Source organism: Coffea eugenioides, chromosome 6, assembly GCF_003713205.1.
Source record: "Coffea eugenioides isolate CCC68of chromosome 6, Ceug_1.0, whole genome shotgun sequence".
In the NCBI taxonomy this organism is placed as follows: Eukaryota; Viridiplantae; Streptophyta; class Magnoliopsida; order Gentianales; family Rubiaceae; genus Coffea; species Coffea eugenioides.
In genome coordinates this window covers 10766769-10781048 of record NC_040040.1, presented here as the reverse complement: position 1 = coordinate 10781048, position 14280 = coordinate 10766769, and the positions used below count along the sequence as shown (strand labels likewise).

The 14280-nt window shown below is 35.7% G+C and overlaps 1 protein-coding gene across 1 annotated transcript; it reads right to left on the bottom strand.

Annotated features, from left to right (window-relative positions):
* Positions 1–1293: 1293 nt before the first annotated feature.
* On the bottom strand, positions 1294–4811 carry LOC113773531 (putative transcription factor bHLH041). Its single transcript, XM_027318170.1, has 8 exons — positions 4696–4811; positions 4477–4605; positions 4255–4360; positions 4139–4153; positions 3916–3978; positions 3022–3756; positions 2504–2914; positions 1294–1725 (listed from the first exon to the last, which is right to left on the bottom strand). The coding sequence occupies exons 1-8, from the start codon at positions 4809–4811 to the stop codon at positions 1657–1659; spliced, it is 1644 nt and encodes a 547-aa protein (XP_027173971.1). The 3' UTR covers positions 1294–1656.
* Between the last annotated feature and the right edge of the window lie 9469 nt (positions 4812–14280).

Genomic DNA, 14280 nt, shown 5'->3' with positions numbered 1-14280 from the left:
GGTGAGTCGCGAAAGAGCAAAAAGAAAAAAAAGCTTCGATGGACGATTGGTCCTATGACTCGCATCTCATTCAGCTCGTGAGATAATTATGCAGATTGCAGCTGTGTAATTGAAAATTGAATGAAACAAATACAATATAAGAGCTGAATCTTTCGTTTGCATTTGATTACTAGCAAGATGTTTAAACAAACAAGTACAGCTACGATCGAAGTCTCATTCAAGAAAATTTCGGTCAAAATCGTCGATTCTAAGCTATTAATTTCTTGGTTTAAGTCTATCAAGCAAAAAAGACTCATGAGATATCAAGCTACGTACTACCCATTTTTTTCTTCATAACCATATACAAATGAAAAGAAAGAAATGAATAAAAGAAATGCTTTTCTAGTGTTGGGGGGGGGGGGGGGAAGGACAATACTGTATAATTAACCATGTACTTAATGTCTATAGTAGTGGTACGTATAGTAGTGGTGTTTGAGGCTGAAGGCATGAAAGCGAAACGCAGGGACATGGATTAGGTGGAATTGAAAAAAGTAAAGGTTTTTGACGTTGGACCAAATCTTTGAATTCATACATCGGAATTTATTGGATGCTTCTTCCCTCACACACTAGTATGTATTTCTCCTCTCTCAAGGACAATGGTGATGGTCTACATATTTCCTATTCAGTCAAGAATGGCAACACCATCAAATCCGTATAAACCTCATCATCACTTTTACTTGGATTTATACACGAAACGAGTGATGCTCATTCATCGCCTTTCATGTCTATTGCTCCGGTCCTGCCCAACTCCAGGCACTTGGTTTTTTTTTTTTATTTTATTTTATAGAATAAGTTTATTATTTCCTCCTTTGATTATTATTAACTCATGATCAAAACTTTTAGTCTCTCTCTCTCTCTGTGTGTGTACATACATAAAATATATTTGTTCATACAGAAACACAAAATTAGTTTGTGGGCCTTCGATTTTGTTTCTTGTATTGACTCTTAATAAAAAGTACTCGTCTGAAAAAGACCTCCAGAGAGAGATGCTTTTACGAAGTAATTTTTGGCTTCGAAACTCTATAGAGCAACGCACAGGCTCCGAAGTCCTAGATTGTTTCAAAGGGGTGTTTACTGGCCTATCCTCTTCTTGTTGTCAAGTTTTGAAAAGCTGAAATAATCGACAAGAAAGAAAACCCTAAAATTTAAATGATGGAATAGGAACCAGCAGACTAAAAATTCTTTCCAACAATCAGACAATTAATTAAGTTCAAAAATATATAGGCATGGAGTATGTAATTTATATGAGTTAAAAGTTACAAGAGATAGTTTTCCAAAAAAAAAAAAGACAAACTTTTGCACGTAGATCATCCAGTCATTGTCTATACTTCAGCCTGGCTTCCTTAAGGGAAGCTTTGCTCGTAAATTCGTATCAAGATTTTGTTGGCTACCAAAATTGTGACGAGTGCTAGAAGATGAATCAAACTCTTCTACAATCTCTCTGCTACCTTTACCCGGTTTGCTGCTTGATTTGTTAGCTGGGAAAAAGATGACCAACAACCACCCCCAATCTCCAGCTGAGGTCTACGGGAGCCGCCGGTCTCTAAATCATGGGAAAAACTTTACGTAATTTGGCACAAGTAATACAAGTGTCATGAGATGGTTTGGTGGCATTAGTCACTGCGCAAGGTCATTAAGAACCCTCCTTATGGCTTCTTGGAAGGCAGACTCGTCCCATTCACCTTCCTACATGGAGAATGAACCAAGAAAATTAGACACCAATTATATTTTTTCTTCAAGAAAAAGTTATTTTAATATTTTGATTAGTTCAATATTGAGTGGAGGAACTGCAAGCTTGATGTCACGGAAACTTCCTTCTGAATTTCTATATTTATCAAGTGGTCACATTGGATGATACTCGTGCAAGTGTAATGTCCCCTAGACAGGATTAGTTTTAGCATACAAGTAAAGAAGATTCCATCAATTTGGAGTTATCTTAGTTTTTTAGCTACTATTGTTCATACATATATTTGGTTCATGATAAAATATTTGTTCATACTACATATAAGCTAAGAGCACTCAATATTTAAGTGAAGTCATTATAAACCAATTTGAATATGTATCTTAAAAGTCAAATTTACCAAGTTATCTAGTGTGATTAAAAAAAAAAACTCCCATCTTTGCATAGTTGAATTCCTAGAGAGGGATGTCGAGTGCAACAAACAAATAAGTTGCACTATTTTTTAGGTATCTCAAATTCTTCCTTGGAAGATATATAGCATTCTAAATTTTCAAAAAATGCGCTGGTTGAAGAAGTAAGTGATCATTGGCCTCAACTTTATCATTCGAAATTCTTCAGTTCAATGTTTGTTACCACAATATCAATACCATATATTCTTGGTAAAAATGAGTATCTTTTGCAAAAAGGTATCAAAACGGCAAAGGAAACAATAACATTTAAAACAGTTAACCTTGAGTACTAAAGATCTGATGCTTATGTAAAAGACAGGAGTGCAGCGCATACCTCAATTCTCAGCCTCATCAAAACTACGTTGCTTACGGAAGTTGGTTCTGCCATTCTTGTGTTGGCTTCTACAGACATTAAGCTTACATTTTGATCAATTTTCAAGAACTCCAGCAAACGAACCACTAAATCTACCATGCTAACTTCAGCCCTCAATATCACTTGCAAGTCCACAATTCTTGATGATGATGATGATGATGATGATGCTGATGTGGATGCACCAACATCTCTAATCTGCACCTCAACCCTCTCGACGGACGAGACACCGCTACTTGTTTCCTCAATAGCTGCAGACATTTTTGGCAAAAGTTGTGCCTCTAATACATGGTTCCTTTTACTAAGTTCAGCAACTTGATCTTTCAAAGAACTCAAGTACTCCCTTGTACTCGTTAGCACCGAGGCTTTATCCTTCTGAAAATGCAATTTTATTTACTCCCCCTAAATAAGAGATTTGTTTGCAAAAAAATAATTCTGCTATTGGATTACTAAGATTTTGGACTATAAAATCTTTATTATACCTTGGTTCCAGGAGGAAGCAGTGATCTCAATGCCTGAAAGCTTTCATTGAGTTTTTCTCGTCTTCTTCTCTCTGATATCATATGATGCAGAGTGCTTGATGTCCGGCCTGCTAGCATTTGTACTTGAGATCGCATTGAGTTTAAGGTTCTGAGAAACGTGATTGATCTTTTGAGCACATTCTCCCCTTGGATTCTGGACGAAGTTGGCAGCCTGGGGGCTAAGGATGGCCTGTACCTTCTGAATGCACTAGCATGTGATCCATTTACTCGGTAATTAGGCGGGAAATTTTGTTGGGGTTGTTGAACAGATGATGAAGGAGAAGCACTAGATGATATGACAGCAATCATGGCTTCTGTCATTGCAGCATCTTCGCTCTCAATTGTCGGTAACTGAATGTTTCTGATTTGATTCAAGGCCCTGATAGCTTGCTGGTGTGGACTAGCAGCGGTTGGTGAAAATACTGGCCGATGAGCTGATCCTAAAGCCTGTTGAATCATTGCTTCTCGTTGTGGTTCAGGGACGAGGTAAGAAGTGGCTGGCATATCAAACAGGAGGGGAGAGTACTCGGGGCTATCGTATGATAAAGACCTTAAGGATGATGAAGATGAGGCAGGCCGGTTCTGATCAGTAGTGCTTAGCTGCTGGGGAAGCTGATCTCTGGTTGTTGTTGGATCTAATAATGGTCGAGAGAAATCAACAGGGAACAAGTTCCTCATCTCCAATTCCATATTGACCTGAAAGGTGGAAGGAGTCTCTCTTTCTATATTGCAAGCAATGAATAATTTATATAGACATAACCCTCCTGAGGCCAAGGTAGGTAGTTGGGCTTAATGTGCCAACTGTAGTGTGTAATAGTATTTATTAATTTTGGGATGTGGCAAGTTTTCTTTTACCTGGGAGCCGTCAGAAAACCCAAGCTCAATCTCCCCAGCGTTGCACCCCATAAATATGGCTGTCTAGAATATTCACATTTAAAAGAGGAAGCTTCAGAATCATGCAAGATACGGTGCATTATGATAATTTAAGGTTAAAGACTGATCAAGAAGCGCTAGAACTAGAAAATTAAGAAGACTGCACTAATAAACAAAGTAAAAGGAAATTGTTAACTTAACAAACCTTGATCCCAGCTTCCTGCAATATCACAAAAAATGGAAACCGAATTAGGCCAGCAATAAATGTAAGTGTTCTAAAGGTGTCGTAACATGTATCACATGTGTAAACATCATATATACCTCATAGAATAAGCGTTGAGTTTCAGTGGAAGCCATCCTGCGAAGATCGGCCAACTGAAGCTCCATGTAAGGACGATTGTTCAGAAAAGCCAATCCTGGAATGTGGCTAAAAGTGAAAGGAATAAAGAAAAAGAACTTTTTCAAACATAAATATTGATATAATGTGCACGAAGTGCTGTTTTAGTCCTTACCAATTTGATTTTTCTGTGCATGTATACATACCTGCTGTCAACAATGATGATTGATTGCCCATATTCAATGAAGCGTCTGTGAGCAAGACTTCCTGATGATGTACTTGGCTGTTGGTTATTACTTCTTTCGTGGTAGTATCCATCTCGGTACCTTAAACAACTGATCAGAAAAGAAACTTTTCAGGTACCGATTGCTTTACATTTTACAGTACAGAAATGGGAAACTGGAGGGTTTTCAATTGGCTCTTACATGGACGGCTGGGGATCGTACGACCAGAGGCAGATGTAAGTGCAACCAAAAGACTGAACCAAGTGTTGGAGAAAGATGGCACGGTCTCCTTCACCAAGGGAGAAGACAGAATCCATAAACTTTCCACAAGCTGCTAAGGTTCATGCATGATCGGCTTCCTGAATTCATATGAACAACTATTTGTCAATGGGAATATGAACTGCCAACTTGCGGAGGCATATTTAAACTTCCCTGTGTGAGACTCCGTTTATCTCCGGGAAGTAAGAAGGGTGGGGTGGGGGCCGGGGTAGGAGGCTGGGTGTTGGCAGGGAAGAAAGGGGGAAGGGGGACTCTTGATTCTTGAAAGCTACAACCTAAAGAAAGTATGAAGAAAATTAAAACTGATGGGCCTCAGCAAGGAAGAGAAAATTTGAAAAGTAACAAAAAAGTAATTAAGGGAAAAGCCCAAAGGTATGCATGCATCAGCATCAGCAATTCAATATAATGGAAAAATAAAGAAAAACTCCACCCCAAAGTGGGGTAGGATTCTGTTCATAGGAAGGATTATTTTTGAATGAAAGGTAGTAAAGGAGATGTCAGTACACAGAACGATTTGTCAGAAAGAAAACCATAAAAACTAGAAAAAGCATTAAAAGGAAGGATAGAGAGGGAGAGGAGCAAAATAAGCAGCCAGCCAAGAGCCAAGCAGGTTGGAAAAGTAGTGGTCAAAGTGTCAAAGTCCAACACAGGAAAGTTTTGAATTCAGTCAAGGGTGGACGCCATGAGGTTCTAGCCTTTTTCGAGGGGCAAACTACTAATCTAATTCCCTCGCAAACAAAAATTCTTTTATATTCAATAATATCATCATTTCATCAATTGTTCTTGCTGCCTTTTGCCTCGATTATCCTTCAACATATCATCCAGGGGTTTTTTTTTTTTTTTTTTTTTGTTGATAAATTAAGGATAATTTTATAAACTTACCTTGAGGTTTCTAACAATAATTTCTCTTGGCTCCCTTGTAGTTTTCTATATTACATTTACCTCCCTGGTTTGCAATTTTAGCATGACAATAATGTCAATCCATACTCATAAATAATTCATATGAAATACTAAAGACTGTGATTTCTCATTCTCAAATCATTCTTCCCATGGCTTATAGAAAATTCATATAACAAATCCAACTAAAAATCAACTCGCAAATGCATCACATAAAAGATAGAAATTTATAGTGATAATCAATCATGTATAGCAGGCTACAAAAAGTTAATGGAAGGGTTAATTAATTTTTTGGATAAATGGACGAACTCCAAAATAATGAGAGGTAAATATAATATTTAAAATCTCGTAGAGACGAAACGAGGTGAAATTGTCAGAAATTTCAAGGGAGGATTCAATGAGCAGCTGCATCATGATATTTCCTTGGCTCGCCGGTAAATCACTGATTTTCATGAGATGGAAGTGGAACTGAGCACGTCCCCGGGGGCCGGGGGAGAAATTGTGTCCCGCTGAGATGGACGCAAATGAATTGACTAGCAGAAATCGATTGAACTTCAAATATGCCAAGGATTCTAATTCTTGACCTTCTAATAATTGATATTCCATAAGCTATTGGCCTCAAAACTTTTAGAAAACAAAATTAACCGTGTGTAATTTATTTGCATTTCTAGACCAATAATCGACTGTCCTTCCAAGAAAAGCCTTAAAATGAACATTTAATTGGTCGAGATGAATCTTCCTTAGATTTATTTAATTTGCGATAAACGACTCGTAATACAGCAGCCATTTTACTTTAGCGCAAGGAAATAAGGCAATTAGCTTTGACAGACCTTTTCATTTCTGAAGTCGTTGTTGATGTAAGGCTATATTTGATTGCAGCCTTGCCAGCCTCCATCACCCACTTCTTGTGGATTCCGTCCTTCTTTTTCCCCATTTTTTTTTTAGGTGGCTTTCTTTTTTTTAACACCAATTTGTTGCCTATGCACTTGTCATCAGGCCATAAATTCAGAAGGCAATTTTACAGACTTCAAAATGCAAACTGAAGGGTCAGAAGACATCTCTACAGGTCACCATCCACCAACCACCAGCGTGAGGACATAGCACATTTTGCTGCATGGAGTATGCAAGTCAGAATTGTGCATTTTGCAAATACAAATTTTGCTCTATCTACGGAGAAAATTTGGACGTGTTTATGTTTCAAAAAGTTCTCACAGGCCACCATTTTCTTGGACCTGAAAACACTGGGATCAAAAAAATCTGGACAATGTAAACATCATGACTGTTGAATGGCCATGAATCTAAAATCTTGTGGAATGAATTATTATTCGATTCTCAATATGGTACCACAACGCAAATTCCTTCCGTCCACAATAATAAAGACAGAAACTGCGTTCTCATTTTTCAAGTATAACAACCATTAAATAGCAACATTACCCCCATTTGTTTAACTAAGAGAGCTTTAAAGCTCTATTTGGCCGCCTGTATTCTAATAACCAGGCTTTCTTGAAAACATTTCGCCAGCGGGTGCATAGGTATTCACGGGTGGTGATTCACTGAATTCTCCTTTAGTTGTTTAGGTATCCCCTCCCCCTAGTGTAGAGTAGGAGTAATTGTAACATAAAATCTATCGTGTCGACAAAAAAAAATAAAATTACACCCACTTGTTTGATCATCCTCTACTTGGCATGGACGGCAATATGCTCGAACCAAACAATATTCTAATATGTCAGTAGACGCCGGGTTCTAATGGCTATAAGTCGAACGAAATTAGACGCTTACAAAACTTTGAAAATTTGTATAAGTACTTGCAAAACTTAAATCAACAAGAATTAGAACCAAAAAGTTGAAATTCATGGAATCTGAATTAATCTTTGTTGACTCCATTTTATGAAATGTACAACACCACCATGCCTGAATTGTCTAGAATTCAGAATTAGAAAGTTTCTCATCTCCTTCTGGCCAACTTATTTTATACAAGTGGGTGTTATAATAAAGATACCTTAAAATCGAAGTATCATACCCATAGGCCAGAAGAACACTGAATCTTCTTCTTTCCGTACAAAGAAGACCAAACTTGAAGTCGCCAGAACAGAAGATTCTGAAAAGTCCATAGCATCTTCCACCTGCATTTGGTTCCTCAGATTGAATTAAGTTTACAATCAAACAGTTGAGGATCTGATTTCAGCCACCATTTACCGCAGCCTTATTTTCCCTCTGTTTATAGTAATTTGTTTTTAAATCTATTCTCTTAAAATTTCTAGTTGTAGGGGAGGTCGTATTGGGGGTGAAGGAGAAATACTCTCCATTGCAATGAGGAGAATTTCTCTCCATTACGCCCCAACCAAATTAATTAAAAAATTATTTTAAAAAAATTAACATCGTTCATAATATATTTCGTCACTTGTGTAAGTTATACATAAAATTTGATATGAAATTGGCTAAATTTTGCCATATGATTAATCGCTGTAACTCTTTGATACAATTTTGACTCATCTTTCACTGTTCAAATATTTTCGTATAAATCGAATGCCAAAAATATTCTCAAAAGAATATCATTTTTAGTATGTTGATCTACAGATCAAAAGAAAATTAATGACAAAATCGGATGATTTTATAAAGTTATAATAATTTAAATATACTTAAATGGAGAGATCAATAGAAACAAATCCAATGAAGAGTGGTAGGTAGCCTTCACATATGGCGGTCTTATACTTACTTACCCTTAAATTTTTTTTTTTATTCTCCAATAAATTGGATTCTTAATTTAAAAACTTGACAGCCAGTTTAGTAGAACATCAGTCATGTTCATTGAAAAAAAGGAAATGAGCATCATTTTCTTGGTTTCAGATTTGAATTCAGATGTGGCATTATGCAGAGTCTCGTTTTCTAAATTTTATGTCGCGATCTCCTGTTTTTACTGGGAAGTTTTCAAGAATGAGAATATTCATCAATCACTACGCTCTTGCAGCAGGGGACGCAATCATGCACATGCTGGACTATATGATCTGGACTACATGTATAATCAGGAGGACAGAGCCTCCAAGATCTAACACATACACAAAAGTATTGTCAAACTCGTGCTTCAGATTATGGCCCATCATTGTAAATGATGGGATGCTTGTTTGAACTTTGAAACTGAGCTATGCATATGCATCAGCATTCTGGAGCTCATGTCTAGACTATACCGCTAGGTCCACAACTGGCGTGGTTACAGTATCATGTACGGATATTCTCGGAAATGATGGGGAAAGCTATTGACTTTCCCTTTGTGGAAATGTCTAAGGCCTAAAGAAATTTCTCAACGGAAAATGAAGGAAAGCAAACCAATTTTGATGTTTTGCTTGGCTTAATTAACGGCAAGGTGTTTGTGATTTTGGGTTTTTGTGATAGGAAATTTGATGAATCGAGAGGCTTAAACTAGGGCTGCAAACGAGCCGAGCCGAGTCGAGCTTTGAGCTAATCGAGCCGAGCCTCGACTAAATTTTACCAAGCTCGAGCTCGACGAGCTCGACTCGAATCAAGTCGATCGAGCTCGAGCTCGAGCTCGAAAAAAAATAAAAAATAATTATTATTTTTAAAAAAATAAATAAAATAATATTTTTTTCTTAATAAATTATAAAATATTAAGGATATATACGTAATTTTACTATGAAAATAAAAAAATAAAAATATATATATATAATATACGTAATTTTATTATTAAATAAAAATAAAAATAAAAAATATATATATATACCCAAGCTCGCGAGCCGGCTCGCGAGCTAACGAGCTTAATATTCTGAGCTCGAGCTCGAGCTCGAGCTTGACTCGAGCCGCTCGCGAGCGGCTCGATTCGTTTGCAGCCCTAGCTTAAACTAGAACAGGACGACTTGTTTGGGGTCACGAGGACATGTTATCTATTTTATGAGATAAAAAATAAGGTTAAGAGATAAATAAGGCAGGTAAATTTCATATATAATTAATTATTAAGGAACTAAAAAAATGGATAACAAATGAGGTAAATCTTGTATGAGTATTAAGATTTTTTTTTTTCGGGCACACGTCAACGTATCTAAATTGCAGTAGTTAACTTACCATATAAATATATGCGATCACAATATCCTTGCATTTAGATATATTTTCAAATTAGCTATACTTTTCTAAGAGAAAAAGATAACACCTAGCCAAATTGAATTTTTAACATTAGAAAAATGTATAATAAATAGGAAAATTAACAATAAGGCGTGAGATGTAAATTGGTGAAAGAACAAATTTCATTTCAATGTTGAGTCAGTCAGAATCTAACTTCTAACTTAAAGTTTTTCTTTTTTTTTTTTCTTGGAACATTTTCAATTGAAGGATATCTTGCAAGCACTTATTCTTCAATCTTGAATATCTTTGTTTAAAAGAGTTTTTTTTTTTGTACAAATCAATTTAACATAGATTAAAAAATGGTATCGATACAAAGTTGCGCTACTATTAGTCTTGGAATATAGAAAACTTAATAAAACTCGAGTTCAAAAAAAGAGTTCAAACCTTATATCTCACAATTATTGCCAACATCTTTCCCTTTCAATACTTGTATTACCTTACAAGATTAATAAAATTTTGACTTGAGATAAGGTAGATTTGTAGTATCATGTATACGTTGGTCTCTCTTAAATAAAAATTCTGGTCACCAGCCACCAACCACCAGCATGAGGATCGATATAGCGTCCACCAGCCAACAACGCGCAAAATTTCTGGCGTCCACAACAATGAAGACAGAAAGCGTTCTCTTCTTTTTAAGTACAGCCACCATTAATGATTAAACAGCAGCAACAATTTCCTCCATTTATTTGATCATCCTCAGCTCGGCATGGACCACAACTATGCTTAATTGTATGCATATTCCTAAGTTAGTTCTGTGTCCTAGAAAGGCATTGAACCTTAGCGACAGGCAAACCCATTTATGGGCCGCTCGTTTACCTCTTGGGCATTATTAAGGCAAGCTTAAGACGTTTTTAAGTTAGAGGGAAAGTGAGGTAAAGAAAAAACATTTGGTTATTAAGGAAAAAAAAATTGGGAGAAAATGATTAGTGATAGCTAGTAATAGTTACTAAAGTTTTTTTGTATCTAATCAACCATTTTTTCTCAAAACCTGAAAATTTTGTTAGACACAATTAAAGTGAAGAAAATTATCTTGGTGATATACAACACCACCCCTGAATTATCTACATTTCAAAATTAGAAATTTTCCCGTATCCTCCCTCTTCGTTAGATTACCTCTTCTGCCCAACTGATTTGATCATACAAGATAGAGAAATTTGTCAAATTAGTCCCTCACATTTTTAGAAAAAACTTTTTTAGTCCACCATATTTGAAATCAACCAAACTAGTCCCTCATATATAACAATTTTTGTACTTTTGGTCCCAAAACTCATTTTTTTTTCCTAGTTTTCTGGCCAAAAAAAAAATGCATGCCTGCCTCGCATATTCATAATTTTAGGGCTAACTGGAATAAAATTCATTTCCTTTCACCCAAAAAAAAAAACCACATGACTTCCCTTTCTCAATTTTCACCCACCAAATTCTTTACACATAAGACTTCCTACTCATGCAATTTGGGATCCTCATTTTGGTCAATTGGTTATGGAAGTTTTTACTCTATGGGGTACTCTTCACCCAATGAATATCGCCTATTCTTATGTTCATTGGTGGTGCTATACAATCAATTTTATGCACTAAACCTTTCTACCATATTTTTACTAATAAATTGGTTACATCTACAACTGAAATGGAAATCACATGCTTCATTTTGTCTTCGCAATTATGGGCACATGAGGTAAGCATGCATCTTTTTGACTGAAAAAATGAGCAAAAATGAGTTTTGGAACCAAAGAGGCAAAATGTTTATATTTAAGGGATTATTTTGGCCAATTTTATATGCGAGGGACTCAAAAAGTTTTTTGTCAAAAATGTGTGGACTAAATCGGCAATTTTCTCATAAAGATACCTTACAAATAGAAAGTATCCTACCCATAGACCTGAATCTCCTTTCCGTACAAAGAAGACCAACCTTGAAGCCGCTAGAATAGAAAATACTCAATCGAACTAATCATACACGATTAAAACTCCCATCTCCTCTCCTCTCTTCTCTTTTCTACATCCTCTAATAACAAAAAAAAAAAAAAAAAAAAAGAGTTTGAGACCCATATTTCAGTCGTGCCTTTATGAATTCATCCATGAAATTAAGAAAAAATTTGTAAAATTTAGTTTCACAAAAAGAGTTTGAAGCAACAATTTGAAGAGCCTTCAATTAGGGATAAACATGAAATTTCTTACAATTTCGTTGCCGAGTACATGACATCACACAACTTTTCTAGAAGGAATTTGAAAAAATCTATCAAGTGTCCAAATGTGTTAAATATTATAACAATGGTTACTAAATTTGTTTTTATTTAATATTTGGGTACTAGAATCGCTCTAGGTCAAATTTTGGATACCAAAACTGCAATTGACTCTTTTTTGTTTTAATGTTCTTCTACATTTTCTAGGGAAGGTTGTATTGTACCCTTCCTTTATGGCAGCCTTATTTTTACCCCTACATTTTTTATTCTCCAGTAAATTGGATTCTTATTTTAGAAGCTTGACAGCCCTCGTAAGAAAAAATCTACAAGTTTAGCAGACACCAGCTATATTCATTAAAAAAAAAAAAAAAAAAACAAAGTGAGCATCATTTTCTTGGTTTGAGATTTGAATTCAGATGCGGGTATTATGCAGAGTTTCGTTTATTAGATATTATGCCGCGGGCTCCCGTTCATATTTTGAAGTTCTCTAGAATGAACGTTCACCAATGTCCACGTTTCTTGGACCTAGGTAACGTATACAGACCCGCCTGATTACATTATCAGGACTACACACATACATAAATAGGGGATCACATTATACACAGTGTCTAGCAAATAGAGAAAAGTCTTGTCAAACTCGTGCTTCGGATTATGGCCCATCATTGTACATCATCGGATGTTTGAAGCTGTGCCAAGATATTAGTCAGCATGCTGTAGCTCATCCGTAGCCTATATAGCAAGGACCACAACTTGTGTGGCTACAAGATCAAGTATGAATATTCTAGGAAAAGATTGACTTTCCATTTGTGGACATATCTTAAGCCTATAGACATTTCTCAATGGAAAATGAACTAAATTTAATGTTTTGCTTGACTAACAAGGAAGAGTTTGTGATTTTAGGTGTTCGTTATAGGAAATTTCATAAATTGAGAGGCCTAAACTAGCACGGACTTGTTTAGGGTGATGAAGTCTTATTGCTATGCCTAAATGTTCAGAATTTACTTTTTTATTTGCATTTGCTTAGTCTTTTTGGGAAGATGATAATTTAATCTCAATCTAAAGAGGTTTTCATGCACACTTCACGTCATAGTTATAAAATCCGACCTGAACCTCAATTCGAAGAGATGATTGATTCAACGGGTTATCAGTCCAACCGCGAGTTGACCGATTCAACTAGTAATTGTATAATATAATATGGTAATATATTTTGAATTATAGCAATAATATAAGTTTTGAATTTGTTGTTCAATATGCGATTTTTTTTTTTAATTTTATCAGTTGAGCCATCGAGTTATTGGCTAGTCAATGGATTTAATCTCTATTTAGTCTAACTTTTGACCCAACTCGACTCGATTGCTGGTTCACAAGATTGACCGGCTAAACCACCGGGTGGGCCGATTTTTATAACTATGCTTCATATGGAACTCTATGTATTTTCTGAATTCGAATGTATGAAAACAATGCAATTTTTTACTTTCAATATAACCATATTAAAGATTGCCAAATGGGTAACCTAAACTTCTAAGAAGCTTTTAGAGAGAGAGAGAGAGGAAAATTTGTCACAACTGACAAAAGTAAAATTTTGCTTGCTTGGTTTATCTTTTGGGAATTTATGGCTCCATTTGCTGCTGATTTTAGTATTACTATTCTCTAGTTTTTATTGCGTTGGTAACCAACTAGTCAGAACCGTTGATGTAATTATAGTTTTGTTACAAGATCTAGTTCTAAAGCCAAACATTACGCATTTCATCTTGCTTCCTATGTTCTACAGTTATTGGTCAAATGGTTTGGGTATTACCACATTGTTTGGCAGTCTCAAATCTTACAAGGAAAATATAAAAAAGTAGCAATTCAGAATGTAATTACCTTTTCTTAGGTATTGTAAAATTTTGTCTCGTTGTAGATGTTATTCCTAAAACTTGTTTCTTTTTTATGATTTAGCTTGATGCTTCTTACGTTCCACAGGGTTTTCACTCTTTTTTTGAAACAATCAAAATATTATACACAAGTTTTTACTCGCTGTGAAACTTTTTGGAATTCTATTTCGTGGGATCTCTATCTTTGGATCAATATTTTGAGTCTATGTAACTATCAAGTTGAAGTTAGGGAACGAAACAAAGATAAATCTTTTAATTCCAGTCACTTGTTTTCCCCTCAATTAATCTTGTCCTGAAATACTTCCTAAAATAAGATAAAAATCTCTGTTCTTGACTTCTTTCTACGAGACTTTTTCACGTAGCAAAGTCGCTGCCAACAACAAACAAGAGAGGGGGGGGGGGGGGGGACTTTTCATGTATTGCTA